Source organism: Nicotiana attenuata, unplaced genomic scaffold (assembly GCF_001879085.1).
Source record: "Nicotiana attenuata strain UT unplaced genomic scaffold, NIATTr2, whole genome shotgun sequence".
Taxonomy (NCBI): Eukaryota; Viridiplantae; Streptophyta; class Magnoliopsida; order Solanales; family Solanaceae; genus Nicotiana; species Nicotiana attenuata.
Genome location: NW_017671923.1, coordinates 50,697 through 77,476, shown reverse-complemented (window position 1 = coordinate 77,476; position 26,780 = coordinate 50,697). Strand labels below are relative to the sequence as shown.

At 38.3% G+C, this 26,780-nt stretch overlaps 1 protein-coding gene across 2 annotated transcripts in view; it reads left to right on the top strand.

Annotated features, from left to right (window-relative positions):
* Window positions 1-2,868: 2,868 nt before the first annotated feature.
* LOC109210898 (calpain-type cysteine protease DEK1) overlaps window positions 2,869-26,780 on the top strand; it is a 38,460-nt gene continuing 14,548 nt past the window's right edge. For both annotated transcript variants that reach the window (XR_002065624.1, XM_019374373.1), the window contains exons 1-19: window positions 2,869-3,170; window positions 3,336-3,491; window positions 5,502-5,752; window positions 11,037-11,219; window positions 11,451-11,586; window positions 16,783-16,913; window positions 17,024-17,138; window positions 17,257-18,235; window positions 18,361-18,471; window positions 19,778-19,836; window positions 20,231-20,393; window positions 20,844-21,117; window positions 21,269-21,419; window positions 21,521-21,632; window positions 21,720-21,885; window positions 21,987-22,057; window positions 22,616-22,707; window positions 22,914-23,076; window positions 23,275-23,346. Coding sequence is in view for 1 of the 2 variants with exons in the window: in XM_019374373.1 (XP_019229918.1) it covers window positions 3,367-3,491; window positions 5,502-5,752; window positions 11,037-11,219; window positions 11,451-11,586; window positions 16,783-16,913; window positions 17,024-17,138; window positions 17,257-18,235; window positions 18,361-18,471; window positions 19,778-19,836; window positions 20,231-20,393; window positions 20,844-21,117; window positions 21,269-21,419; window positions 21,521-21,632; window positions 21,720-21,885; window positions 21,987-22,057; window positions 22,616-22,707; window positions 22,914-23,076; window positions 23,275-23,346 (3,354 nt within the window). In the remaining variant the exon portion in view is untranslated. The remainder of the gene's footprint in view (window positions 3,171-3,335; window positions 3,492-5,501; window positions 5,753-11,036; window positions 11,220-11,450; window positions 11,587-16,782; window positions 16,914-17,023; window positions 17,139-17,256; window positions 18,236-18,360; window positions 18,472-19,777; window positions 19,837-20,230; window positions 20,394-20,843; window positions 21,118-21,268; window positions 21,420-21,520; window positions 21,633-21,719; window positions 21,886-21,986; window positions 22,058-22,615; window positions 22,708-22,913; window positions 23,077-23,274; window positions 23,347-26,780) is intronic.

Sequence of the window (26,780 nt, the reverse complement as noted above, 5' to 3'; positions counted from 1 at the left end):
CTTGGGCACAATAATAGAAGATAGGGATCTCAGCCCACACATTCCTCTCATTTAGGAATAGAATGATAAAAATGGTTCAAATCGTTTAAAACAAATAAAAACATGACTGAGGATATGATTTTTATCAAGTAGAGTGAGGAAAATCAGTCAAAATGCCCCTAAGGGTTCTACGGATCGGCACAAGGCCCCAAACATGGCAATTAGCCCAAATCATGATGATAACAAATGAGTTTCAGTCAAAAAACGCGGTAAAATCATCAATCGGGACGGACCAGGTCACAGACCCCAGTAGTAGTAGACCCCACGCTCATCACAACGCGCGTGTCTCACCTCAATATAGCACTACGATGTTCAATCCGGGTTTTCAAACCCTGAGGACATCATTTACAATCATTACTCACCTCGAACTGGCTACAACTCTAGCTCGCGACGCCTCTGTCCCTTGAATCGGCCTCCACGCGCATCGAATCTAACCAAAACCAGAACGAATGCGTCACAATATGCTAAGGGAACAAAACCCAAGCGAAAACAATCGAAAAATATCAAAAATCCCGAAATTAGCAAAACCCAAGCCCCGGGCCCACTTCTCGGAACTCAGAAATTTTCACATCATTAAATTCCATATTTTCCCACGAGTTCATACATATCAAAAACACAAGAATCGGTGTTCAATTGGCCCCTCAAATCCTCAATTTAAGCCCTCTTAAACTCAAGCCCTAAACCTCCATTTTAGTCCATTAATTCCTTAATTTTCAGTCCTAATTCATGAATTATCACCATAGAATTGTATTTTAAGTCCAAAATCCTTACCTTATCGAAGTCCCCTTGAAAGCTCTCTTCAAAATCGCCCAAAATCTCTAAGTCCGAAGTTAGAAATGAATAAACCCTTCAAAAATCGCAAGAAGAACCATATATACTTTCTGCCCAGACGAAACCGCATCTGCGGCCAAATAACCGCTTCTGCGGTCAAAGCTCCGCTTCTGCGGAAATTCATTAAAGGTCCAAAATTAGCATCTGCAGTCAAATGGTCGCATCTGCGACTCCGCAGATGCGGTCCCCATACCACATCTGCGGTTCCTGACTTGCCCCCTTAAAACTGCATCTGCGTCTTCCATTCCGCATGCGAAAATACCAGAAGCAGCATAAAATCTGCAATTGCACAAGTCCAAACTCTTCCAGTTAACCATCCGAAACCACCCCGAGGCTCCCTGGACCTCAACCAAAAGCACTAACACAACCCAATACCTTATTCGAACTTGTTCCAATCATCAAAACACCCCAAACAACATCAAATCCACCAAATCACCTCGAATCCAAGCCTAAGTTTTCTAAAAGCTTCCGAAACACGCTTTTGATCAAAAACCCAACCAAACCACGTCCAAATGACCTGAAATTTTGCACACATATTCCAAATGACTTAACGAAGCTACTGAAACTTCCATTCCGACCCCCGGATCAAAATCACACCTACCAACCGGAGATCGCCAAAATACTAACTTCGCCAATTCAAGCCAAATTCTACACCGGACCTCCAAAACCTATTCCGATCACACTCCTTAGTCACAAATCACCTCCCGAAGCTAACTGAATCATCGGAATTCACATCCGAGCCCTCTAACACATAAGTCAACATCCGGTTGACTTTTCCAAACTAAGCCTTCCTTAAAGAGACTAAGTGTCTTATTTCTTACCAAATCCACCCCAAACTAACTCGATCACATAAGGCACGGATAACGAAGCATAAAGAAGTAGAAAATGAGGGAAATAGAGCGGTAACTCATGAGACGACTGGCCGGATCGTCACATGATTAAGCTTATAAATCCGCCCTGGGTCTCTTGGTTGGAAAACAAATTATCACGGGATTAGTTATTTCGATTGTTATCCCACTCTCCCGTAGAGATAAAAATAACACTACGATCTAATAGGATCAAACAAGCCCGATCATAAGTTAATTTAATTAATATTTTTTAATATTGACCGTGCATTGTGCGGGTACGACTATTAGTTTATTTATTAAAAATTGTAGTTAAGGGGTAATAGAAACACTCAATAGTTTAAGTATGAAATTTATAAAAATATAATACTCCTAGTTTAGGGATTTATCTACCATTAAGGAGGTCACTTGCAGAGGCGGATCTAGGATTTTTAATACATGGGTGCATTACTAAAAAAAGAGAAAAAAATATATCTAGTGGGATTTGATTCATATACCTCTTAGATAGTAACTCAACATTCAACCAAGTGCACCATTCAACCTTTTAGGAGCATGAGTGCCAACAGTTAATATTATACCAATTTCAGAAAATATGTACATAAGATATTTAATTTTACGGAGAGACCATGGGTTCACGAGCCCCATGATTAAGCCTATAAATCCGCCCGGGTCGCTTGGTTGGAAAACAAGTTATCACGGGATTAGTTATTTCGATTGTTATCCCACTCTTTCGTAGAGATAAAAATAACACTATAATTATATCATATTTTTATCCCAACTAAACGAAGATAAACTCATTTTAAATTTTAATCCCAAAATTACTTATACATTGTTCCTTATACCAAACCACCCTTTACTCTTAATAATATGATTAACATCTATACTAATTCTTACTAACAAAGCATGTCATTTTATCGTGAAGCAAGTTAGAGAATAATCCTACACTCCTGTCTGAAAAATCATTTCTCTCCTACTCTCGAAACAAACCAAGTGACTCCACGCGCACCAAAATTCTTGGAAAGAAAATCAAGACTCGAATTCTGATTGGTACGGGATATCACGCTCCATTAGAAGCGGTCAGGAAATATTCTTGTAAGACAAAAACCGAGCTGTTATTTTATTATTTACAACCACTGACGTTTCAGAATTTTATATCCACACTCACTTGTAACTTTACTCTCTCTCTCTCTCTACAAAACTCCTTAGGGTTTTGATTTTTCTTCAACAATTTTTCACAGGTCTTGACCAAATAACAAGATAGATTGGTGGGGTTTTTTGATTGTACAACTGCTGGGAGTCTAATTTTTGAGCACAAGGAAGAAATGGAACAAAAATCCTAGCTTTCCCCTGACTATGGTTTGGCAAATTGCTGCAAAAACCCTAGTTCTTGGAAGATGAATTCTGAGTGGGAATGCCACAGTTTCCTCCTTCTTAGTTTGAGAGGCTTCTGCTGAGGTCTGTAAAGCCTTCAACTTTGTTTCTTGATTTTAGCTGAATAGAGAATGCATGAACTGGCTTATTTGACATTTGTTGGTGCTCTTTTTTTGTGTGGAAAACATCAGATTTTTTAGTGGATTATTTGATTTTTTGCTTGTTTTATTGTGAATTTGTTGGATGCAGTTGACAGAGCAAGGGCGGGTAAAGGAGGAAAATGGAAGGAAATGAGCATGAATTGATACTGGCATGTGTGATTTCAGGGACCCTTTTCTCTGTGCTGGGTTCTGCTTCTTTTGCTATACTTTGGGCAGTTAATTGGCGGCCATGGCGGATTTATAGGTAACTTATTTTCCAAAATTTTCAGTTGTCATATTTTTTTCTTGTTTCTTTTTTCATATGCTATATAGTAAGCATCAACTATCTTGATGCTGTATCCTGGCGCTCGTTGAATTTTTCTTCTTGCTTGTTTTAAATGTGGCTCAAATGTGAATAATGAAGGTCACCGGGGAAATTTATCCATACGGGCCCTTTTTTGAGAATTCATCGATATGGTTCTTAGTGCCGCAGAAAATTATATTTCTAATTTTAATGGGTGCTTTACAGCTAAAATTGCAGCACCTGGAGAGGACCTGTGAGGAGGAATAATAATGCTTAGAACCTAAAAGAACAGGGAAAAATAATTAGAACACACATACAATATTTTTGTGAACAGACGAAAGTAGGTAACAAAAGAGTGTGTACTTGGAAAGGGAGTGATCTTGCTAAGTGGAAGATGCATTTTATAGTTTCTTGTTTCTAGATGTCAGATACAACCGAAGACTCGCTTTCGCTACGACTCCGGTGGGTTCCCTTAACCAAGCCACTGCCTATGAGTCGCCAACTCATTCTTCAGCAGGCACGCGGTCGGTCAGAGCCCTGGCTCCTCCCCTCCCACTGCTTGGGAGCTTACGGTTTCATGTTCTATTTCACTCAGCTTTTGACAATAAATCCAATGAATACTTGCACTGAGTTCCAAAACTCTTTGCGACCTCATCACTTTAATACCCAGTAAAGTCCCACTAAGTGGGGTCTGGGGAGGGTAGTGTGTACGCAGACCTTACCCCTACCCCGATAGGGCTAGATGTCAGATAAAGAATATTTATTTTATAACTGTAGTTTCTGGACTAGCTTGCAAGCATCTTGATTAATTCACGGGGCAGTCCATCTAGTCCATAATACAGGTTATTAAGGTAATTCTGCACATCTAGGATAGAATTTGGAACCTGAAGTCTCCAAGTTTTTACTCCCGTTTCTCAGGCATCAGGCAATCCCTCTGGGATAATAATATAGTGATTTGAGATGAATAAATGTCTTGTATCTGCTGCTTTTTGAACCTTGGCATTTGTTCAACATGCCGCCCTACAATTTTTTCGATGTAGTAGACACTTTCTATATCTCCCTTTTTGTTTTGTTTCTAAATCTATCTCTTGTCAGTCTTAAAGTCCCTAATATGTATCCATTTGTGCACTGGAAAAGTTGAAGTTCAGGCTACTTCAACTTTATATTATACTCCACATTAGCAGTGTACTATCAAAATAGGCTTCCCATGCTGTCCCCTAATTATTTTGAGAAATGCCAAACCACAAGATCGTTTCATCTCATGCGACACTTGTTGGGTACTTGGGTTTGCAACCTCATAGGTTAGTATGAGTTATGTATGCTGAGTGATTTAGGTTAATTAGTGATCATTGCAAAATAACTTTGTTGTAAGGTAGCAGTCTGTTGTCTGAATGGAAGTGTCAAATGTATTGCTAGAAAAACTCTAAAAGACGTCCCACATAGGTAGATAATCCATTCAATTCAGAGGAAAATCCTTCTAATTTATGGTCTTATATTTTAACTGGTTAACGAAATTAGCCTGGGGTCTTACCCGTCAAAAGGAATATATGTATACATTTGCTGTATGTATAGTTCTGTAGGACGTCTGTGGCCATTTACTTTTTTGGTTTAGTATCTCTGTCATTTTTATACTCTGGTTTACATGGGATGTGACCTCCAATGATGCTGTCTAATAACAGTACTACATATTAAAGGCTTCAAAAGAGGGATATACTGGTTTAACCGCAGCAATTGGCGTTTTTTTATTGGTCTTTGGTACCTTATCTATGAGTAATGATAATGTGTATTCACCCCATTATGCTGTCCAACCGTATTTGTTTATTTATTGTTTGATTTGATATATCTTTCTAGCTACATGTTTACCATACAATATAGTTTATGTATTTATTCAGATATATCAATGTTTTGCTTTTTGTGGATGGAAAAGTGTTCTCCTTTGTGGTTAATCTCTTCTTGTTTTTTGCCTTTCAGCTGGATCTTTGCCCGAAAATGGCCGGGATTTTTAGAAGGACCCCAGCTTGGTATCTTATGCAATTTCTTATCGCTGTCTGCATGGATAATTGTGATCTCTCCGGTTGTGGTGCTTGTTACATGGGGATGCTGGTTAATGTTGATATTGGGGCGAGATATAGTTGGTCTAGCTGTAATAATGGCTGGAACTTCGCTGCTTCTGGCATTCTACTCAATAATGCTTTGGTGGAGAACACAATGGCAAAGTTCAAGTATGTATTACTTCTTCTCCTATACATGCGTGGAGAATAACCTATTTGTCTGTGAGGAGGAAATATGTATGCACTCAATCGTGATGGTTAAACACACACACTTTCATACGCACACTCTGACACACATACATTTACATAATATTTTGGTATTATTATCATCCTATGTTTAAGCTTAAGAAATGTTGATGTTCATTGGCTGTGAGAAATAAATGCACGAGTAATATTGTTGAGATGCGTTACTACAGCTGCCTTACAGTGAGCGCTATTTATACCTATATTTTACATAGTATTTTTTTATAAGGTAAATTGTATTAATCAAAAGGGAGAGAACTCCCGTATACAAGAAGTATACCAAAAAGTAGAGAATTTACATCAGAACATGATTCTCTACAAAAGACGCCCAATCTTCTATACAAATGGGGGCTATATGAGTGCACCAAAAAGCGATCAAAGATAAAAGACTATTCTTAAGATGTGAAAAAGGGAACTCTATCCCCTCAAAAACTCTCCTATTTCTCTCTCCCCCAAACTATCCACATGAGATTTTACACAGTATATAAAATGCATTTGCCAATGTGGGATACTAAGTAACTATATACATGAACTAACACTCCCCTCAATCCTGTGCATATAAGTCATATGTGCGAGCTTGTTACAATATAACTAATATGAGGACCAGTGAGGGAGTTGATGAAAATATCTGCAAGTTAATCATTTGACTTCACAAAATTTGTAACAATATTTCTTGAGTGTTTTTTTTCTCCGACGAAGTGATAGTTAATCTCAATATGTTTAGTCCTCTTATGAAACACCAGAATCCAAATTTGATTCAATGTGAAGGGCCACTTCATTATCGCGCACAAGTTCCATCTGACTAATTTGTCCTAATTTTTCCCAATTGTTAGTTAAATTTTTTACCTTATAAACAAGTTCCATTTGACTAATTTGTCCAAATTTCAATTCTCGGAGCAATTGTTTGTTCCAAATTGGCTCACAAGTTGCTATGGCCATTGCTCAATATTCTGCTTCTATAGTAGATCGAGCAACCATGCTCTATTTGTTGCTCTTCCAAGATGCTAGATTACCTCCTACTAAAACGTAATATCCAGAGGTAGAACACGTCTTTTTACGTCTTTCAGGAAGGCGATCTTGCCAAATAAATATTCCTGCCCAATAAATATTGGTGTATCCAACAATTTGCTCATGGCTTATATCCTCGTTATATCCAGAGGTAGAACACGTCTTTTTACGTCTTTCAGGAAGGTGATCTTGCCAAATAAATATTCTTGCCCAATAAATATTGGTGTATCCAACAATTTGCTCATGGCTTATATCCTTGAACGGTAGTCCTTTGCTTTAGGCAAACTTTATATATCAAAGAATGCATACAAATGCATCCCAATGACTGTCATAGGGGTGTCCACAAACAGACTTAGATAGGAAATAAAATTGTCAGGTCTAGTCATTGTGAGTACTAACCAACCTCTTATATCTTTCAAGATTGCTAAGAGGCTCCCTTTGTCATGGCAAATGTTTAGCATTCAGATCCATACAAGTGTCAATGGGTCTACAAACCGTCATTCCTGTCTCTTCAAGAATGTCTAAGGCATACTTTTGTTGTGAAATAATAATACTTGATCTAGACTAGGCGATCTCGATACTTAGAAAATACTTCTATCTTCCTAGATCTATAGATTGGAAGTGTTGAAAAACATGTTGCTTCAAATTAGTGATACCATCGTGATCATTACCTGTGATGGTGATATCGTCAACTTAAATCACCAAATAAATAGATTTGAAGTAGAATGTCGATAAAATACAGAGTAATCAACTACACTATGAGGCATTCCAAACTCCTGCATATTGTGTTGAACTTAACAAATCACGTTCCAGGAGATCAACGAAACAAGAGAAATAATCAAAAATTGATCTAGATGCAATGTACCTGATCTGAAACGTGGTGTTCTGAATTTCCTGGAAAAAGGATGGGTAGGTTGAAATCACAAGACGAGCCACAAGAACTAAGAATTTGCTTTGGAAGTCGCCATAACTTTCTTCACGTGCGCGGGGTGTGGGCTTATGCGCCATTTGAGGTCTGACCTAAGTTGCTCGGACACGGCAATTTGGGCGCCGTACCCGTGTCGACACGACACTGACACGGGTAAGGGTGTGGGATCTGTGTCGGATCCGGTCAGACAAGATCGGGTGCGTTGACCAAACAGAGAAGGAAAAGGTTTTATACTGAAAAAAAAAAACAGAGACATGGAAAAGGTTTTGTTGGGGAAGAAGACTAAGGTAAGAAGAAAAGGCGAGTGCAGATAGACGAAGAAGACAGAGACAAATTAGGATATGCTTTCTTTTTGAAAAGTGATATGCTTTCTTGAAGAGTGATATGCTTTCTAGCTGTCATGATCGTGTGCAAACCTTTTTGTCTCGGGCCCACCACTATCTAACTTTTTATATTTGATTTACTCTTATTTATACATTTCAATCGACCATAAAAGGATAAGTTTTTCCTTATCCCAAAAAATTATACGTGGGGGTTGCTTTGAAATCTTTAAGCTTTTGATTCTTTTGACTATGTAAAATAAGAAAACAGTAGCAAAAACACAAATAAACAAGAAATCCACATTTAACAAGTTATAGCTTATAGGTAAGTACTCCACATAATTTAGAGATATATTTATTTTTATTTTTGAATTATTTTTAGCCGGATCCCCGCACCCGTGTCGGTTCTAGGATCCGTATCCCCGAATCTTAAAATTTTCATCTTGAAGGATCCGACCTCTAGATCCGCACCCGTGTCGGACACCCGTACCCGTGTCAGAGCAACTTAGGGTCTGACTGGTACCGGCGTGTGGGAGCGCATGGGAGATCACTTGCTGGAGGGGTTTACTGTGTTTTGCTCGACGAGGGTGGGGACACCTATGGTGGTGTTGGTTTGCGCGTAACACTAAGGGATACATAGTGATGCAAAATAGAAAGTTGTCAGATTGAGTTTACTTTCTCGTATGTTCTCATGAATGCTGTAATACCATGTGAGAGATAAAGGTACGGGAAAAAATATTATTGAGATGCATTGCTACTGTTATCTTACATTGTTGAAGATAGTTATTTTTGTTTTTAACTATTTCGTGAGAAGTCAACATAAATTAGTTAACATTGGGGAATATGCAACTGATTTTGGTCTGTAGGTCAATTTCATTGTCTGTGATCTTGTACACTTGAATATACTCAAATTTGAGCAGATCAGTGATATCAAGATTCATCAGCACATTACCAAGACTTATTGAGGTTTGGTTGCTATATAATGAAATAATTGAAATTGGTACAATATCGTCTTGGTGGAAAGAGCATTCTATTGATAAGTTGACATTGGGCATTAGTCGGAAGAGCATTCTCTATAGATTCTCTACTTTTTGATATAATATACTACTTGTGTAGGGGGAATTTCCTGTCATAATAAAACTTACCTTATAAAAGACTATGATATTGGACCTTCGACCCAATTTAATTAGAGGTTGAGCCATGATTTGAAGCTTATATGTTCGGGATTCTAGGCCTTTAAATAAGTGGGGTACTAAATTGACAATTTATACATAGTCAATTGATTTTTTAAGACTAATACATAGTTTGAAACAAAGTTATGGGGTTCAGCTGAACTCGTAACTCAAAGGCTAGCTCCGCTCCTGAATTTAATTTAAGCTAATAACTTGATGTATAGAGTTTTTCTTATAAATCATACTGCACGTGCCAAACATCATTGAGGTAGTTTAGTTTTGACCGCTATGGTTGATAAGATTATGTACAATTTAATCACCAAGGGTGTGGCGTAGTGGTTGATAGTTGATGATGTTGGAACGAACACCATGAAAGACCAGGATTCGAATCCAAATCAGTGTTACTAAAGGCGAAAAGCGCAAAAAAACTCTAAAGTCTATTGGAGCCTTAAGCGCAAAGCGTAAAAAAAACGTGGGCTTTTATGTGAAAAGGCGCTAATAGAGAAAAACTACAAATATATATATATATATATATATATATATATATATATATATATATATATATGTGTGTGTGTGTGTGTGTGTGTGTGTGTGTGTGTGTGTGTCCAAGATTTACATCTATAAGCATGAATACCAAATATATGGATAAAGAAATTAAAGAAAATTTACGATAAAGTGAAATATCATTGTTTAGTGTCACCTCTTCAAGATTACGCTCAATGGCAAGGAAAAGTATGCCTTAGAGCCTTGATGACAATACTGAAGCGCCGGCTAAGCGAGGAGAAGCGCCCGACATGTTTTGAGCCTCGTTTCAGGGTTTAAGCGCGCCTTTGATAACACTGATCAAAATATAAGCAAAAAGATAGGTCAGACTCTTCGGGCTATCTAAGCCTTGCTGGACAGAGTTATTGGATACCTACTGGTGAGAGGACGCATGTAACGGTGGAAAGTCAAGGAGTGCACAAACTCGGACACCATCGTTATAAAAAGAAAGATTAGTACAATTTGAACTTATGAGACAGTCTGAATTATGTACGGGAAATGTCTTATTAGTTAAAAAGTCTTTTTAGTTGCTATCTGGTAGCTACGTCAGTTCTCTCCACCCAAAAATGTATTTCAAACTCCAGATCCCTCCAATCAATTGCTACAAATGTTGGAATCATCTTCGAAGGACCTTTAACTCGTGTTCGGCCCATCTAAGGTGGTTTCTCGGTTTGGTTTCTTCCTCTGTCTCCGGCCAGTCCCCACACATATTGCCAATTTTAAAGATTTTTTCAGACCAGAGGTGTAAAGTGACACCCGAAAGCCTGATCCGAATTCCCTTGGGGACAATATACTCTGCTGATGGAGTTCCCCATTCTAGCTTGATATTCAGACTTCTCCATCTCTACGTTCTTATTAGATCCTTAGACCTTCTGATTTTGATGGTTGTTCGAATTTAAATTGTAAACCATTCATTTCCTAGACTTTTGAACCCCGCCTGTAACTTTCCAATGGTTTTGTACCCATCTTCTCAAATTAGGGCATGCAATATCTCACTAAAGCCCCCTTCAAATCTGCTAGCCAAACAATTCTGGACATGGTCTCCCTTTCTCTTCTGATATTGCTATCCACGTCCACCTTCCTATGGTCATTATTATTGTATGGAAGGGCTAAGGTCCTTATGTATGGATCTATAGCTGACCAGGCGAAAAAGGAGGCTTATTTACATCTCTTTTTCTTGCTTATCTTGAAGTTCTTTTACTCCCTTCACTTCACAAATTGCCGTGTGATGTGTTTTACAGGGGCTGTAGCTGTTCTTCTCCTACTAGCTGTTGGATTGCTTTGTGCATATGAACTTTGTGCTGTTTATGTCACAACCGGTGTTAGAGCATCTGAAAGATACTCACCTTCAGGGTTCTTCTTTGGTGTGTCGGCAATCTCCCTGGCAATCAATATGCTATTTATTTGCAGGATGGTCTTCAATGGTATGTTATGATATGTTTTTTTGTCATAATGTTTATATGTATTTTGAAGGTTGATCAGCAACTTGTGGTGAGCATCTTTGCTTTCTTTCCTGGCTCAAAGTAGGAGGATTATTTAGAGAATTTTTGTTGGTTATTATTGCCTTTTTAGTTGGACCATTGAAATTTTTACGGAACTCTTGTTCTCCTTTTGTCTTCCCCCTTTCTGAATTTTCTTTCTACCAATCTTGGCAGGGAATGGCTTAGATGTTGATGAGTATGTACAGAGGGCGTATAAATTTGCTTATTCTGATTGTATTGAAGTGGGTCCTGTTGCTTGCTTACAAGAGCCACCTGATCCCAATGAGTTATATCCTCGACAATCTAGAAGGTAAGCTATATATTGCTTGCTATAGAGTGACTCTGCTGTAGTGCATCTACGTTTTATGTATTATGGTTCTTTCGCTTCTGGGAGCTCGTAAATCTTATGCTTAACCTTTTTTTCGCATAAGTGAGGATGAATTTATTCATTTCCAGCAACAAAAGAATGCTGCTAGGTATTTACAGCAAAAATAAATCAGCATTACATGCCATGTAATTTGTAGGAAAAATCAACCATGGCCTCTATATCATTATTGTAGCCATGTTGCACTAACAAATTAACAAAGCAATACATTTGTACAACAACAACAATAAATCCAGTGTAATCCCACAAGTGGGGGTCTAGGGAGGGTAATGTGTACACAGACCTTACCCCTAATTCGTGAAGGTAGAGAGGCTATTTTCACTAGACCCTCGACTCAAGCAATACATTTGTATTTATCATTAATTACAGATTCTTTTTTCTTCTCAAAAGTTACTTGGGTTTCTTTCCCTCCATATGGACCACCAAATCGCTGCTGTGATGGAGTTCCACACCTTAACTTGTTGTTTCCTCAGGCCCTTCCTGTGCCAATATTGTAGTAAGTTCATTGTTGATTGTGAAATTGACCAGGTTACCTCGAATTTTCAAGAGAAAGCAGAGCTGCAATGCAAAAAAAGAAGATGATTGACATCTTCACCGTAGTCTTCACAAAGAACACATCTACTACATATGATGAGGCCTCTTTTGGAGATTTTTATGTGTTAAAACAACTTTTTTCACCTACTGAATTAAAAAAAGCAGATTCCATCACCACCGTCCAAGTGAAAGACTCCGCCTTAACTAAGTGGAGCCTTGTTATACCAAATACATTTCCATGTCCAGTTATTACAGTTGATGGAGGGTGTGCATTACAGTTGACGGAGGGTGTGTAGTGTTGTGCTATCATGCTTTTTGACAGTGAATTTAACATTTGAGGATCCATTTCGCATTATGTGTCATTTCTATGCTAGGGTAGCACAATTGTTGAGCAACACCTATCTGCTAGTCTTTCGCAAAAAGAATTCAATTAATCAAAGTTTAAGGACCAACACACACACACACACACAAAAAAAGGGTAAAATTTAAGGTGTTAGAGAGACGACATGTTAATTTATTAGTTTTAGGTTTGCAATACTGCGCCCCCACATGTGTCGGCTAATTAACTATTTTTCTTGGGCCAAACATAGGAAATTATTTTTGATACTAGGTGGTGGTAAGAATTGAACTCAGGATCTCCGTTTTCTCTAGTGCCATGTTTAATTGTGAGTCCCTCTTACATAGAAGCTTCAACCCTTAAAAAAGGGGATCTGCAATTGAAAAAGCAATATCATTTAGATCCTTGAATTGTGTGACTATCTCATCTAAAAGCTTGAGTTAGAGAGAGCGCACTTTTATTTACTTGATTATGTCTACTATAATATGTGCATTATGTATGTAATACGCTCCCTCACGGCCAAGCACGTGAAAATTCTTTCTTAAAATGATGAGTGGTGAGACTCGAACCTAGGACCTCTACTTGCTCTAATACCACGTTAAATTGTGTGATCATTTCATCTAAATTGTTATACTGTGAGAGAGAGCTCAATTTTATTTACTTAATTAGTTATGTTTAACATAAGACATATTTATTTGCTTAAAAGTAACAAATAGAAGAAAAGAAAAGAATAATTTACCTATGAAGTATGATTATTACTTCCATGGACCACCACAAACATATTCGACCATAAAAGCTCAGGGAAAGAAGTTGATCATCTTTTGTTGCATTGCCCTGTGTCCTCGGCTTTGTGGAGGGCGATCCTGAACCTTTTTGGTGTTCAATGGGTGTGCCAAGCACCGTAAAGGAAATGCTACATAGCTGGGCCGGTTTTCGTAGAAGAAGAAAGCAAAAGGCGTGGAAGTTCGCCCCGTTAGCTCTCATGTGGATAGTTTGGGGGAGAGAAATAGGAGAGCTTTTGAGGGGATAGAGTTCCCTTTTTCACATCTTAAGAATAGTCTTTTATCTTTGATCGCTTTTTGGTGCACTCATATAGCCCCCGTTTGTATAGAAGATTGGGCGTCTTTTGTAGAGAATCATGTTCTGATGTAAATTCTCTACTTTTTGGTATACTCCTTGTATACGGGAGTTCTCTCCCTTTTGATTAATACAATTTACCTTATAAAAAATAACATATTCGACCATCAAAAATGTTTCAAACACCAAACCATCGTGATTGAGAGATTGAGACCTCCTTACTCCTGGAGATGCTCCATGCAGACCAAAATTAATAAGGCGGTCTCTCTCAATCTCTTCAAAGGGAATCATGACTACTATGCATTGAACAAAGAGTAGAAGTAAAGGCTCTATATAAAAGGATAAGGTTGACTAATATGCACTTCTCCCTTTTTCTTTTATTTTTGGAGAACCGTTATTAAAAGAGACGGAATAGAGGGGCCAAGATGTCCTCAACTAACATGACCTAAAAATAAGTAGCCAAAGAAACTCTAAAACAATGGGTGCAACTCAAATCTCTTGAATAAAAGGAATACTAACTAGGAGAATCCAATGATTGAGAGAGTAGAAAAGCGCTTGGCAAGATGGTAAAAGAAGTATCTATCGAAAGTAGGGAAGGAAGTGTTAATAGAAAGCACTTTGTCTCGCATCCCTACATATTTCATGTCACTTCTGCACGCTCATGGTATAGTGACAGGCAAGTTGGACAGACTTCAGAAGAACTTTAACTTTCTATTGGATACAACAGAGGATTTTAAAAATTTTCATCTGGTGAATCGGAGAGTTGTCACACCTCCGAAGGAGGGGGGAAGACTGAGAGTGAAAGATCTTAAGGTCTTCAACAGAGCTTTGCTAGGGAAGTGGATATGGAGGTTTGGATGGAGGAGAATACATTTTTGAGGGGGGTGGTAGCGGAGAAATATGGTATTATGGAAGGGGGTGAAGGACTACAAACATTACATTTCCATTTGGGTGCGGCATATGGAGGGGTATTATGAAGGGGTGGGGAGAGTTCAGGGGAAATGTCTCTTTTAGGGATGGGGAGGGAACTAGGGTTAATTTTTTGGGAGCATAAGTGGTGTGGGGAGAACAAGTTGAGGGAAGTTGTTCCCAATATTTATAGAGTCCCGTGCCAAAGAGAGATAATTCAACAAATTCGTATGCTTCATTAATGGGTAGTTCACTAGAACTTGAGATTTAGGAGTAACCTACAAGACTGGGAGTTGGGAGAATTTAATACCTTGGTTGAGTTTTTGTACAGGCAGAGCATATCACATACTGTTCCCGACTCATGGAGATGGCAATAGAGTAGAGAAGGTGTTTTTTTTTTGATAAGTAATTAAAGATATTATATATTTATACACTAAGCCAGTGCATCAGGCATAATTACAGGTTGTGCAAACCCTCTATTGTATTTAGCATTCCATCTACATCATGTTCAATCTCTGTTTAAGGCTGTGAATATTGCTCGATGTGCCTTCAAAAATTCTATTGTTACTTTCAAGCTAGACAGTCCACCAGATGGCTTGAGGTATGGTATTCCAAGTTCTTAGAGATTTCTTACTAATCCCCTCTCTGCTCCAACCTTGCAAGAGCTCAACAATTGATTTTGGCATGGCCCAACTCATGCCCAAAATTACCAGAAACATATTCCACAACTGCCTAGTGACCCTACAATGCAAGAAGAGATGGCCAACTTCTTCCGGATGCTCTTCACACAATGGACATCTACTGCACAGTTGAAACCCCCTGTTTTGGAGGTTTGATTGTGTAAGACAAGCCTCACGAGCAACAATCCAAGAGAAACAAGCAACCTTTAAAGGAGCCTTGCTTCTCCAAACCTTTTCCCAAGGACATAATACCCCGTCGCTGCTAGAATCCAGCATTTGGTAACAACTTTTGACTGAAAAGAGACCCTGTTGATCGCTTTTCCAACCTATGGAGTCTGTTCTGTTGTGATCCAAGGTTATGTTGTTTAACCTCTGAAGCAGAATACATAGTCTTTCCACTTCCCAATCATTAAAAGCCCTTCTTGGGAAAAGATTCCACCCTTGTGTTGAAAAGAATACTGCAATTTCTCCCTTTTGTTGAGAAGATAAGCTGAAAATGTCCATGAATTGGTCTTTTAGTGGGGTTTGACCCAACCATGCATCTTCCCAAAATCTGATTTTCCTCCCATCACCAAGAATAAAGCTTATATTTGACTTGAATTTGTTCCAATAACCTCTGGTATTGGAAGGTGTGTTTACTCTTAAATCTTATTATGAGAGGTTACTAAGGAGAGAGGAACACAATTTTCCATAACGTTCTATTTGGGTTCCAAGGGTGCCTAGGAAGGCGTGTTTCTTTGTGTGGTTGCAAAGTGATTTTGACAACGGAAAATTTGAGGAAAAGGAAGATCACCCATGTTAGTTAGTGCTTTATGTGCAAAGGATCGGACGAAGATGTCGATCATCTCTTGTTACATTGTCAAGTGGCTTCGCTTCACGACCGTGGATGGTGAGGCTTAATGCCATGAAATGGAAAGGTGATGCCAAGTACGGTGAAGTAGGTGTTGCACAATTGGTCATACAAGAGGGCGAAGAAAAGTCCAAGGGCTTGGAAGGTTGCTCCTGTAGCCATTTTGTGGTTTATATGGAAAAGAGATAAATAAGAGAGCTTTTGAAGGGATTGAGCTAGACTTTGTAAAGCTACAAAATAATCTTTTGTCTCTAGTTTCCTTTTGGTGTACCTATGAGGTACCTATTTGTATAGATGATTTAGTTTCTGTTGTTCAGAACCATATTTTGCTGTAGGTTCTCTTTTTTGGCACTACTTGTATACGGGGTCTCTCCCCTTTTTAATGAAATTCTTTACCTTATCAAAAAAAATAAATAAAAAAAATACTAACTCGGAGATAGTAAAGGACGGTCTCCAGTAAATGTGAAGGATGGTCTCCACTCTCCAGTAAATGTGGTGATATAAAAATTATCACTGCTAAACCAAATCAATTGGAAGGCTACTGTGGATTAGAACATTACCCTATTATTTCATAATTCTTTTTTAAAAAAAACATTACCCTATTATTTCCTGTGTTCTGCAGGCTCTCATTTATGCTGCTCATCACATTCCAGCATTTTCTTTTCAACATTTTCTCTGTAGTCTAGAATTCTTACAGTTTCTTGCTTCTTCAAATTTGAAATTGCGCTCTGCAGGGCTCTGCATCTTGGGCTTCTCTATGTTGGTTCACTTGTAGTACTTCTTGTGTATTCTATCCTGTATGGTCTGACAGCAAAGGAATCAAACTGGCTTGGGGCTACAACATCAGCTGCCGTGATAATCCTTGGTAGTTCATTTCCTGCATATATCTATCTCCTTTTCTGACTCCATATTGGGAAATATTTTCTAATTTCCTTATGGTAAGTTATGAATTCACTAACTTTCCATTTTAATCAGATTGGAACTTGGGAGCATGCTTATATGGCTTTAAGCTTCTGAAAAGTCGAGTCGTTGTACTTTTTGTTGCTGGTGCATCTCGGGTGTTCCTGATCTGCTTTGGAGTTCATTACTGGTTTGTTGTTAACCCATGCTAATTAATTTCCTCCCATAATTAAGTCTTCTTATACTTGCATGACTTTTTGTATCGTGAAAGACTCTTTTAATCTTTTACTGCAACAATTTCATTTCAGGTACTTTGGACATTGTATTAGTTATGCAGTTGTAGCATCTGTCCTGTTGGGCGCTGCTGTTTCACGGCATTTATCAGTTACAGACCCATTAGCAGCTAGAAGAGATGCCTTACAGAGTACAGTTATCCGCCTTAGAGAAAGTTTTCGCAGAAAAGACCAGAATAGCTCTGGAAGCTCTTCCGAGGGTTGTGGCTCAAGTGTGAAACGCAGTAGTAGTGCTGATGCTGGTCATCTTGGTAATGCAACTGTGCCTTGCACTGGTGATGGCAGTACCTGGAATAACATTGAGGGGATTAATAGTGATAAGAGCATAGACAGTGGAAGGCCAAGTTTAGCTCTACGTAGTAGTTCCTGTCGTTCAGTAGTTCAAGAGCCTGAAGTAGGATCATCTTATGTTGACAGGAATTTAGAGCATAACAGTTCATTGGTTGTTTGTTCTAGTAGTGGCCTTGAAAGCCAAGGTGGTGATTCTAGTACATCAACTTCTGCAAATCAACAGTTACTGGACTTGAATTTGGCACTTGCATTTCAAGAAAAGTTGATAGATCCCAGGATTACATCTATGTTAAAGAGGAAGGGAAGACAGAGAGATCGTGAATTAGCCCATTTATTGCAAGATAAAGGGCTTGATCCTAATTTTGCCGTGATGCTAAAGGAGAATGGATTGGACCCAATGATTCTAGCCTTGTTGCAGAGAAGTAGCTTGGACGCTGATAGAGAACATTGTGACAATAACCCTCCTGTCACTGATTCAAACGGTGTTGACAATGTGTTACCTAATCAAATTTCATTCTCCGAAGAACTTAGACTCCAAGGATTGGGAAGGTGGCTTCAACATTGTAGAGCAATGTTGCATCATATAGCAGGAACTCCAGAGCGCGCATGGCTTCTTTTCAGTTTAGTCTTCATTCTTGAAACCGTCATTGTGGCTATTTTCCGACCAAAGACAATAAAACTCTTAAATGCTACACACCAACAGGTAAGAAATGTATTGCTACTTTAAAAAGCTTAGTTTACCGGGTATATGGAGTACGATGCAACTAAAATACACTTCAATATATTTCTATTTCCATTGTCTAACAAAATTTGGTGAACTGTCTATAGTTTGAATTTGGCATTGCGGTGCTCCTTTTGTCTCCTGTTGTCTGTTCTATTTTGGCCTTCCTTCGATCACTGCAAGCTGAAGATTTGTCCATGACTTCAAAGCCTAGGAAGGTATTTATATTTTTGGTTCTTTACCTATAATTTTTTTTTATTTTATATATATATATATATTTCTTTTTCCACTTAAGTATCTTGTTGCAGTTTGAGGTTTTGGTTGTGATAGTTTTACGCCATTGTTACTGTTGATACTTTGTCATTTTATCACCCCTTTGCCTGGAGATCTTGTCTTCAAGTATATTATTATCTCCCTGTAGTGTTCTAATGTTACTTTCAATACTCTCGTATAGTTTGCTGCTGTCCACCTTGGTTTCTAAGGTATTAAATTAGTGGCTCAGCTTCTTTTCTTTTGCAAGAGTGAATGTCTTTAGATACAGGGGTTTTAGATACAGGGGTTTCAACACTGGTCAGGGGTTCTCTCTCTCTCTCTCTCTGAATATTCATCATAATTCTTTGTGTTCGCCTGTTTATGTCAGAGCCATTGTTTTGTTCTATGGCTTTCATGGCACAAGAATGATTAGGCTGCTAGAAACCCAGAACAAGGTTTTTGTACCAGCCAATTTTTTGAATCCAGTTAAGAGAGTACATTCTTCTTGTTCAGCTGGTGGACCTGTTAAGCAATTGAATTATGGATATAACAATAGCTGTTCAAGGCCAGCTAGTGTTATTCCTAAAAGAGCTCAGGTGATGCAAGCAGGCTGTCATGCATAGAGGAAGCTACTTAAAATCTTTACTAGGATTGTTATCTTAAAAGCTATTATACCATGAGTGAAATAAGAGAAGATGCTTTGATAATTTGACGATTACTCACATTTATAGGTATTAAACATAGGAGGACATATGATATTTGTCGAATATGGGACAATATCTAACTTAAGAACTTAGCACATCAAATATTATAACATCTAACCTAACAAGTAACACCTAAGAAACCTTTATCTCTGAGCACATAAATCTCCTCTCTAGTATAGCTGTCTGACTAGTGGACATCTACTTTTGACTTAACGAGGCTTTACCAGTGTAGTGCTATAAAAGTTTAGATGCACTTTGGCATAGTACATTCAGGAGGCAGTCTGACTGTCATCTTATGTGATGCGGGTTTAATCAAGTATCAAGTGTGGGCATGCACTCTTATTGAAATAGCTGCATCCTAAACCACAACTGCTAATTCTTCGAATTTTGCTTTGAGATTTTGGAGTCCATGAAATGATAGTCACATACATAAGTAATGTAATTTCCTTCTTTAAGAGTTGTCAAATACTATTAGGTTGTGACCTTTTTACTGCAATGTGGAGTTTCTGTCCACTTCGTGCATTAGATCACTATTAATTTTTGCATAAAATCTGCTACGTCTTTGCAGTATGGCGTTATCGCTTGGATGCTGAGCACTTGTGTTGGTCTGCTGCTTTCGTTCCTAAGGTAAACCCTTCTTGTATATAACCTTTAAGTCCCAATCTCGGTTAAGTTACAGAAGCAAGTGATATATTCTATTAAAGGTAACTCATTGCACACATTTACAAGACAAAGCTTCCTTACGGCACACCATGTCCAGTTTGTGATCTATTCGTCGTATACGTTTATCTCTTATTAGTCTATTACATTACAACATGTATATCTTCTACTGGTTGCTGTGTCTTGAATGCTTGATCATACCTTGTTTAGTTGGCTAAATCCTGGGCACTAGGCAACATGATATGCTCATGGCTAGATTTCGGTTCTTTTACATCTTTACTTATTTAATATGTTCTTCCTTTAAGAACTTTCTGGTTGAACTTCTGTTGTTCTAATATCATTTTACATATTGGATATGCAGCAAATCATCAGTTCTTCTGGGATTATCATTGACAGTACCCTTAATGGTAGCATGCCTGTCTATTGCAATTCCTATATGGATTCGTAACGGGTACCAGTTTTGGTCTTCAAGAGCTGAGGATACAGGCCGTGCAGGAAGCCATCTAACACTGGGGATGAAAGAGGTTAGTAGTTCTGTAATTTTCTCCTATTTGTATACTGCTAATATCGCTGTGGTCCTTCGAACAATCATTAATTGTTTGATTTAGGTTTCCTAAATTTTCTTAAGCATTACCGTTACCAATCATTTATTTTTGACTAGCAAACTCTAACCACAGCTTGTTTGAATTGAGGCGTTTGATAAGTTGAGCTATACACTTCTAAGTTTGAGGAAACGTCTTCTTTTATCATTCAAGTCAATTCCATAACTTTCTCATCACATCACTGGTTGTTGATCTAAGAACCAAACGGCTCTTGTATCCATAGGCATTGTAGTTGATAAGATTTTTTTGTGGCATCCTTTCTCTCTAAAACCTCATCTATATGAGCAATATGAAATTACTTGCAAAAGATTCACGCTTATACATTCTTCTACGACTTGCTATAAGAATCATAATAGCCAATTCTGTTTACAGGGTGCTGTTCTTTTCATCTCCATCTCTTTATTTGCTGGGTCGGTTTTAGCGCTTGGAGCAATAGTGTCTGCAAAGCCTTTGGATGATTTAGATTATAAGGGATGGACTGGTAGTCGGAATGGTGTTACATCTCCTTATGCATCATCTGTTTACCTTGGATGGGCAATGGCTTCTGGAATTGCTTTGGTAGTTACTGGCATGCTGCCAATTATATCCTGGTTCGCAACTTATCGGTTTTCTTTGTCATCTGCTATTTGTATTGGTATATTTGCAGGTAATCCTTTCACTTTAATCTCTCCTGTTCCCTTTTTGATTCTTAGAACTACAAAATAATGTCATAGTCTTTCTGTTTTTCAACCTCTTTTGGTAGTTCATTCTCTATGACAATCCTTTTACTAATAATTTCTTCTCTTTCATGTCCGAAGCTGTTATTGTGGCCTTTTGTAGCGTATCCTATTTTGAAGTTGTTGGCTCTAGAACCGACCAGATTCCAACAAAAGCTGATTTCCTCGCTTCTTTACTTCCACTGATATGCATTCCAGCAGTATTGTCTCTTGGTGCTGGTTTGTTCAAGTGGTATGTGATATTCATTTAGAAACTGCTTATGCATTTTTAGTTATGCTGTTTTAAAGATGATGAGAGGATTTTTTCAGTCATAATATATAGAACATTTTCAGGAAAGATGATAATTGGAAGCTTTCTCGAGGCGCTTACATGTTCATAATCATTGGTCTTCTTCTATTGCTTGGAGCCATTTCAGCTATTATAGTGACAATAAAACCCTGGGCAGTAAGTGATCATCCCTTGTGATGTTGTTTCCACCTTTAAAACAGTTATTTGACATTGTTTCTATGTTTTTTCTTCCTGTTTCAACAGATAGGGGCGGCATTCCTTCTGGTGCTTCTCCTCCTTGTTCTAGCTATTGGTGTTATTCACTATTGGGCGTCAAATAATTTTTATTTGACAAGGGTTCAAATGTTACTTGTTTGTTTTCTTGCATTCCTTTTGGCTCTTGCAGCATTTCTTGTTGGATGGTTTCAGGGTAAATACTCTTCTCCCATCCTAAGATGCTTAGATAGTTTAATCTAACGTATCGCGTCGTGGTACTTGATAATTGATGTCAAATGCATGTTTCTATTTCAGACAAGGCTTTTGTTGGTGCGTCTGTTGGTTACTTCTCATTTCTTTTCCTCGTAGCTGGAAGGGCATTGACAGTAAGTTATACTTAATAAAGACAAATAAAGAATTTAAGCGTGTTAGAGAAATTTGTGCTTTTAGTTCCTAAAATATTGACGAATTCTGATTTTGGTCCTTGTGTTATCTGGTTAAGCACATTTACCATTCAGTGAATTGAAATGTGCACTTTTGATCCTTCTGCTTGTGAGTCTTCACTTATTTTAACAAAGGATCAACTGTTAAACTATTTAATTTCTTATGTATTATGTTAAATTTGTATTACAATTCCTTATTTGAGGGTAATATAGTTCTGTAATTAGTCTTATTATAACTCCAAAAATGATAATCTAAATGTAAAATATTTCCTATATAAAAGGGACCAAAAACACACATTTCAGTTAATTATTTCAAGGTTAGATATGCTTACTGAAATATCTCAAGGACCACAATAAGAATTAACTAATAACTGAAGGATCATAAGTGCAACTACCCCAAGCATGTTATTTATTCCTATCTTTGCTGATTAGAGTTGTATTTGCCTTGTGCTCTTGCTTACTTGTATTCATCTTGTGTTCCCAAAAACCCTTCTCTTTCAGGTCCTTCTTTCACCTCCTATAGTAGTCTATTCCCCAAGGGTGTTGCCTGTTTATGTTTATGATGCTCACGCGGACTGTGGAAAAAATGTCAGGTTTGTCATTTTCCTCTACTTGTTTAAGATTTACTGTGTGTATAGAAGTATGAAATGCAGAGTCAAAGTTAATTGTGAACTCTTAATTTTAGAGGTACACCAATTATTTAAATAGTATTTTTATTTGTAAGTATTTCACCAATCAATTTACTATCTGATATTGCATGACTTGACAGCTAATTCTACCTGAAATCATTTTTTGACAGTGCTGCATTTCTTGTGCTCTATGGCATCGCATTGGCTATTGAGGGCTGGGGTGTGGTTGCCAGTTTGAAAATTTATCCACCATTTGCTGGGGCTGCTGTATCAGCAATTACGCTCGTTGTGGCCTTTGGCTTTGCTGTCTCTCGTCCATGTTTGACACTTGAGGTTTGCTTGTATATCTTGGAATAGCTGTTCTAATTGAGCTATGTAGACTTTCTTTTTTGTGTTTTTGGTGTCTTTATCATAAACTCTGTACACTGCAGTCAATGTGGTAACTTTGAAGATGAGTTTTCATCAACAGTTCTTCTGCTTCAACTACTTTTAATATCCTGCTTTACTTTCTAACATATTCTGTAAAATTAGATGGTGGAAGATGCTGTTCATTTTCTTAGCAAGGAAACCATGGTCCAGGCAATTGCTCGATCTGCCACGAAGGTACAATCATTTTTATTAACAGCTGGCAACTCATTTAATTTTTCCATTATATGTTTTTGCTCTTAGGCTATTACTTCTAGTGTTTTTGTTTCTATAGTCCTTTATGGTCAAAGGGGCTTCTTACTTCCCAAATAGATCCTCCTACATCTATATATAAACACTGGTTTATCAAGAATACGCAAGAAAATCACTTCTAATTGTTGATTAATCGTCAGAGATGGCTTAGAACCAATACTCTATCCGAGAATTATCAGTATTTATCAAATCTGTTCCTATCTAACGGAACGCTATTGGATCAAATGACAAAGACATTGTTGAGAAAAAAATGGCTTTTCCTGGATGAAATGGAAATTGGATTCATTTAACAGGAGAAAGATTTCCCATTCCTTAGCCGGAAAGATATGTGGCCATGAAAGAGGCATTAAATGGAACAGAATTGACTGGGTGGTCGAGTCGTGGAAACGCTTGTTTCTTCCATATTTTGGACCTTAGCTCCATGGAAGAATATGTTACTGTTGAAACATGGAAGAATTGAATAACGGAACATCAGCTCCAAACTGTGCTTGTAGTATTTCGTGATATAGTGGTTGATAATTAACATTAACATCATGATAGACATGTGTTCATCTACGTGAAGTCATCAAGATGAGTAGGAGTCCTAGAGCCACCATTACCGTTAGTCAATTTTTTAAACACGTTTTTTACTAGTTTAGAAGCCATTTCTAATAATAAATAATTAAAATAAAAACAAATAGCAACACAAAGTATAACAAAAATAAATACAAAAATCAATAAGAGTGGGAACGAATGTACCAAACACCGACGTATAATTGATGTTGATGGAAGAAAATTGCTCCAGCTAGTAGTGTAGTGCCAAGAAAAAAAGTGCCACCGAATACTCGATGTTGATGCTTGAAAATTTTTACCAAAATAATTGAGTGCTACAACACTAATTGCAATCAGAGATAGAGAATTAGAGAGGTACTTTTGTGTGAAAAATGAAAGAATGAAATGGGGTATTTATAGTTTTAAAATAGGGCCAAAGTGTAGTTTCAATAATGCCCCTGAACTATTGAAAAGGGTCTAAAAATATCCTTCATCCACCTATTGGGCTAAAAATACCCTTCCATTCACCTTTTTGGTTCACTTATGCCCTTTGACCATTAGGTCAATGCTGAATTTTAAAAATAATTATTTAAATTTCACGTGGCAATTTTTATTGGTCGAAATAAAAATATCTAACCCATTAGAAAGATTCACCCATATCTACTCGTTTTTCGGATTAACCCGTCCCAAACACTAACCCGACCCGAATAAAAAGTTCAAATAAAAAAAAAGCCGCACTTCTATCTAACCCATGGATTTACATGCGTTCATTTTCTTGATTAATCTCATGTATAGCATTATCATCGAATAAATGTTCATGAACAAATTACACAAACAAGAAAACCCTAGCATGAATGAGCCAATGATTTTCTTGACAATAATAACGGTTTATGATATCTTCCAAACAATCACTTTCAGATCTTTCCGTTATGTGAAAATAATTAAATTAAACTCATCTTGAATATAATGTAATTTGTGTTTATCATGTAAATTGAACTGGATGAGATAACAAGAAAAAGAAAATCACGTAGACTTAGTAAATTTGCGTCTATATGTTCGCTGCAACTTCTATGGAGCTAAGTGGGGCCTCTTATTTTTAGTTGAACTTTTTGTTCAGGTCGCGTTAGTGTTTGAAGCGGGTTAGTACGAAAAACTGGTAGACATGAGTGGGTCTTTCTAATGGGTTAGATGTTTTAATTTTGGCCAATAAGAAGTCGCCACGTGGAATTTAAATAATTATTATTTTTAATTCAGCATTAACCTAATAATCAAAGGATACAACAACAACATGCCCAGTAAAAATTCCACTAGTGGGGTCTGGGGAGGGTAGGATGTACGCAGACCTTACCCCTACCCCGGAAGAGTAGGGAGGCTGTTTCCGGGAGACCCTCGGCTCAACAGAAGAGATAATAATATCAGAAAAGAAGCGCAAGAAGGGATCTGTAACAACAAAGGAAGTAAGAGAAGTAATAATAATATCTTAAAATATACCGAATAAGTGAAAGGGAGTGCAGTAATACAATCCTATGCAAAACAACAAAATAGCGTGAACACCACATAGACTGCTACCAACTTTAGGCAAAACTCTATCAGACTACCCGGTACAAAGAACTACCCCCTAGCCTACAACCCTAATGCTCGACCTCCACACGTTCCTATCAAGAGCCATGTCCTCGGAAATCTGCAGTCGCGCCATGTCTTGCCTGATTACCTCGCCCCAACTCTTCTTAGGTCGCCCTCTACTTCTCGTACCTGCCACAGCCAGCCCCTCGCACCTCCTAACCGGGGAATCTATAGTTCTCCTCCGCACGTGACCAAACCACCTAAGCCTTGCTTCCCGCATCTTGTTGTCCACGGGAGAAACTCCCACCTTCTCCCGAATATCTTCATTTCTCATCTTATCCAATTTAGTATGCCCGCACATCCATCTCAGCATCCTCATCTCGGCTACTTTCATCTTCTGGATATGTGAATTCTTAACTGGCCAACACTCAGCCCCATATAACATAGCCGGCCTAGCCACCGCTCTGTAGAACTTACCTTTGAGTTTCGGTGATACCCTCTTGTCGCACAGGACTCCAGATGCTAACCGCCATTTCATCCACCCCACCCCAATGCGGTGCGTAACATCCCCGTCAATCTCCTCATCTCCCAGGATAATAGACCCTAGGTACTTGAAACTTTGCCTCTTGGGAATGACTTGAGAGTCGAGCAGCACCACCTCGTCCGCTTCCTCCGACACGCTGCTGAACTTACACTCCAGATATTCCGTCTTGGTCCTACTCAACTTGAAACCTTTGGACTCTAAAGCCTGCCTCCACACCTCCAGTCTCTCATTAACACCGCTACACGACTCATCGATCAGGACTATATCATCAGCGAACAACATACACCATGACACCTCCCCTTGAATATGATGTGTCAAGGCATCCATCGTCAGAGAAAATAAGAATGGGCTAAGCGCAGATCCTTGGTGTAACCCCATAATCACCGGAAAAAGCTCTGAGTCACCTCCCGCAGTCCTGACCCAAGTCTTAGCTTCATCATACATATCCTTTATCGATTCAATGTATGCTACCGGCACCCCTTTCACTTCCAAGCATCTCCAAAGAACGTCCCTAGGGACCCTGTCATACGCCTTTTCTAGGCCAATAAATACCATATGCAAATCCCTCTTCCTATCCCTGTATTGTTCCACCAACCTCCTTATAAGGTGGATAGCTTCCGTAGTAGAACGTCCTGGCATGAACCCGAACTGATTTTCAGAAAGGTGGATGGATGGGTGTTTTTAGCCCAATAGGTGGATGAAAGGGTAATTTTAAACCTTT